General features: G+C 39.6%; 1 protein-coding gene across 1 annotated transcript; it reads left to right on the top strand.

The window, feature by feature from the left end:
• The first annotated feature begins 1,473 nt into the window (after positions 1 to 1,473).
• On the top strand, positions 1,474 to 2,409 carry LOC101999769 (olfactory receptor 1468-like). The gene has a single exon (XM_005349578.2). The coding sequence runs from the start codon at positions 1,474 to 1,476 to the stop codon at positions 2,407 to 2,409; it is 936 nt and encodes a 311-aa protein (XP_005349635.1).
• Positions 2,410 to 3,960: the final 1,551 nt, after the last annotated feature.

Below are 3,960 nucleotides of genomic sequence, written 5' to 3'. Positions count from 1 at the left end.
TTTAATGGATTTACAGCCTAGGGCGAATCAGTGATAAACAATTGACCAAGGCACTGAGTGTTGTGGGATGAGTACCATGGGAAAATGGTAATAGGTCTTACTTACCCTAGACAGACTTGGGAGATTTATCTTAGAAATCCACACCTACTGTACCAGAAGGATAAATGGTAATCCAGGTGAGTGGGAGCGGTAGGAAGGAACTGCTACACAGAAAGAACACCAGCTTAGAAAAGCAGAGGACTGGGAACTTTCCCCTTAAACCCTGCATTACTGGAGATAGAGTGCTAGAGTCACTGTGTGACCAGATGCGACTCTGGGTGTAGGGAAGATTGGGCACCGTAATGACAAGTGTGCCCCTGAAAGAAATTCAGCTTTAGTCTTAAGTGCAGTGGAATCCACCAACAATTCATTCAGCAAGGAAGGATAATTGGATTTCCACTTTACATGGGAAGAGAAAAAGAAAGCCATTTGAAAAGAGCACTGAGGCTTCGAATGAGGGGGCAAAATGAGAGTTGGTTTCAATAGTCCAAGTGAGATTATGCCCTTCAATATTTAGGACAAAGGGGATTGAAATGAAAATAAAGTTTAGGAATTATAAGTTTTACTTGATGGGGTATAGATAGTGAAAGAAAAGAATGAATGAAATAAATCTCTGATTTCTGCTTTGATCATGATTCCTTTTACTGGTATGAGAGCCTGAAGGAGGATGGGTAAGCAAAGGAATAGGGTGAATGTGGAAGTTTTCTTTGGAATCTGCTGTGTGTTCAATGCTTGTGACACATTCTGGGGAAAAATCATTTATCCTTCGAAATTAGAGATCTGTAGGATAAAATAGAAATACAATCTGAGTCCTATATGGTAATTTAAACCATTCAAATGTATGACATTTTCTTTAGGATAAGTGTAGAATCATAAATTGAGACTGTTCACACAAAGACCTGGGAAATATTGCAAATGCAAGAAACTGAAGAGCTGAAGCAAATCATAATCACTGAGGACACATAACCAAATTGGCAATTAAGAGGAAAGCTAATAGATTTTGTATCTCATATAAAAGTAGAACTTAGCACTTAGTCTTCCTACAACTTGTTTTGCCATGTTTTATCAGTATCCATGGGAAGCCTGCATATTTCTGATTAGAAACAGATGAGGAATGGATGGAGGAAAGAAGAAAGAGCAGGGAGGGACTTTGGGGAGAAGAGGAAGAGAAAACTGAGGTGAGGTTGTAAATCAAATCAATGAATAAATGAACAAAAGAGTAGAATTTAAAGGATGTAATACTGAAACATGCAAAATTTATAAAACAATTAAGACATTTATGGTTATATAAATTTTTTGCAACTTATCTGTAGTAATAATATTTTGATGACTGTGAGATTAATTATTCTAAAGGACATGTCTTAGAGGTATGTTCATTTTATTTGAAATTTTGACAGATCCTACCATTTTCCTTACAGATATTATAGAAAGATCATGACTGAAAACAACCGAACAGGCATCTCCCAGTTCCTCCTGCTGGGCCTTCCCATCCTCCCAGAGCAACAACATCTATTCTATGTCTTGTTCCTGGCCATGTACCTCATCACTGTCCTGGGGAACCTCATCATCATCATCCTCATTCTACTGGACTCCCATCTGCACACTCCCATGTACTTGTTTCTCAGCAACTTGTCCTTCTCTGACCTCTGCTTCTCCTCTGTCACAATGCCCAAATTGCTGCAGAACATGCAGAGCCAGGACCTAACCATCCCCTATGCAGGCTGTCTGGCACAAATGTACTTCTTTTTGTTTTTTGGAGACCTTGAAAGTTTCCTCCTTGTGGCCATGGCCTATGACCGCTATGTGGCCATCTGCTTCCCCCTTCATTACACCAGCATCATGAGCCCCAAGCTCTGTGTGAGTCTGGTGGTGCTGTCCTGGGTGCTGACCACATTCCATGCCATGTTGCACACTTTGCTCTTAACTAGATTGTCTTTCTGTGATAACAATGTGATTCCCCATTTTTTCTGTGATCTATCTGCCCTACTGAAGCTGGCCTGCTCTGATATTCACATTAATGAATTGGTGGTATTGATCATAGGGGGGCTTGTTGTTGTACTTCCTTTTCTACTCATCATAACATCTTATGCACGAATTGTCTCCTCCATCCTCAAGGTCCCATCAACTCGAGGCATCCACAAGGTCTTCTCTACATGTGGCTCCCACCTGTCTGTGGTCTCCCTGTTCTTTGGGACAATTATTGGTCTCTACTTATGTCCTTCTGCTAATAACTCTACTGTAAAGGACACTGTCATGTCTATGATGTATACAGTGGTGACTCCCATGCTGAACCCCTTCATCTATAGCCTGAGAAACAGAGACATGAAAGGAGCCCTAAAAAGAGTGTTTCAAAAGAAAAGTCTCTTCTGACTGTAATAATCACCTTTTGAATGTTTTCATAGCAACATCAGGTAGATATAATGATATTAATATTAGCATCTCTTGACTTTTCCCTCACTTTGAGCTATTTTATTAACAGTTTTCTACATAATTATTCAACATTCATGAATGTGAATACTATTATTCAGTTATTTAAAAATGTCTATTTAACCAGGGATCACACTGTGCCTTTGTTTCCTTGTGATTTAGAAAAAAGAAATTGTGTAAGAATTCTTATGCAATGTACTGGCTTTTTGGGAGCCTAGTCTGTTTGGATGCACACCTTCCTAGACCTGGATGGGAGGGGGGCTTGGACTTCCCACAGGGCAAGGCACCCTGACTTCTCTTAAAACTGGAGAGCGAGGGGTAGGGGGAGTGGGGGGGAGTGAGAGGGAAATGGGAGAATGTGAGGAGGTAGAAACTTTTTTTTTTTATTTTCGAGACAGGGTTTCTCTGTGGCTTTGGAGCCTGTCCTGGAACTAGCGCTATAGACCAGGCTGGTCTCGAACTCAAAGAGATCCCCCTGCCTCTGCCTCCCGAGTGCTGGGATTAAAGGCGTGCGCCACCATCGCCCAGCAGGAGGTGGAAATTTTTAATTAATAAATAAATAAATAAAGAGAATTCTTATGCAATAGCTTTTTAAAATTACATCTCTATTTCTTACATCATTAAAATGTGTTCTGGATCTTGTCATTTTGTTGAGAACTCTGATTTCTCTATGCAATCATTTTTTTAAATACGCTTCATAATCTGAGTTCAATAATTGGGAACATCCATGCATTTCACCCTCCCAGATATGTTCTAATGTTTCCCAAATATATAATCTCACAGAAAATTTTCACACAATTATGGTAACTAAGTGTTTCCCTATCCTAATTTTTTTCATAAGAATGTAATCTTTTCTGAGATTTTTTTCAACACTGTCACTACAGCATTGTGTTCTGTATTTTCTTGGGAATTATCTTATACCTAAGGGATGCAATTTTTTCTCCAATAATGACACAAAAAGAGGCTACTAGAAAGTTCAGTTGGTAAGGTTGTTACTTCTGTGTGAATTTACACATTTGGAGTTTTGGATTTAAAAGCTTTATAGCTATGTTTATTTTCTATCCCATAAAAAGGGAAATAGATAAGATAACCTGATGTTTTTGCAGATGGAAAGTAGAATTCAACCACCTCCCACTCCACACAGACTGAGATGAGCTGAGCCCATGTATAATGGAAGACTATGAGAGTCTGTAGTTTCATTTCCTTTTCTTCTACAGAAAAAAGAGAGAAAGAGAGCCACTGGATTTTTAAACCTTTAGTATCACTATATATGGTGCAGGCTTCCAGCTGTGGTGATTCCTTTCCTCTGTTGAGTATTCACATAAAAACCAATCCTATCTCTTTCATCACCTTTATTTTTTTAAAGATTTTTTTTATTGAGAAAAAAAAATTTCTGCCTCCTCCCAGCCTCCCACTCCTCCCACTCCTCCCACCCTCCCCCCACTCCTCTCTCCCTCCCTCTCGAGTCTGAAGAGCAGTCAGGGTTCCCTGCCC

This window comes from Microtus ochrogaster, chromosome 7 (genome assembly GCF_000317375.1).
Source record: "Microtus ochrogaster isolate Prairie Vole_2 chromosome 7, MicOch1.0, whole genome shotgun sequence".
Taxonomy (NCBI): domain Eukaryota; kingdom Metazoa; phylum Chordata; class Mammalia; order Rodentia; family Cricetidae; genus Microtus; species Microtus ochrogaster.
Note: the sequence above shows the minus strand (reverse complement) of the source record. Positions and strands in the feature narration are given on the sequence as shown.

Excerpts from the sequence above, each read along its gene's own strand:
- LOC101999769 (XM_005349578.2), top strand. The coding sequence starts at position 1,474 with ATGACTGAAAACAACCGAACAGGCATCTCCCAGTTCCTCCTGCTGGGC.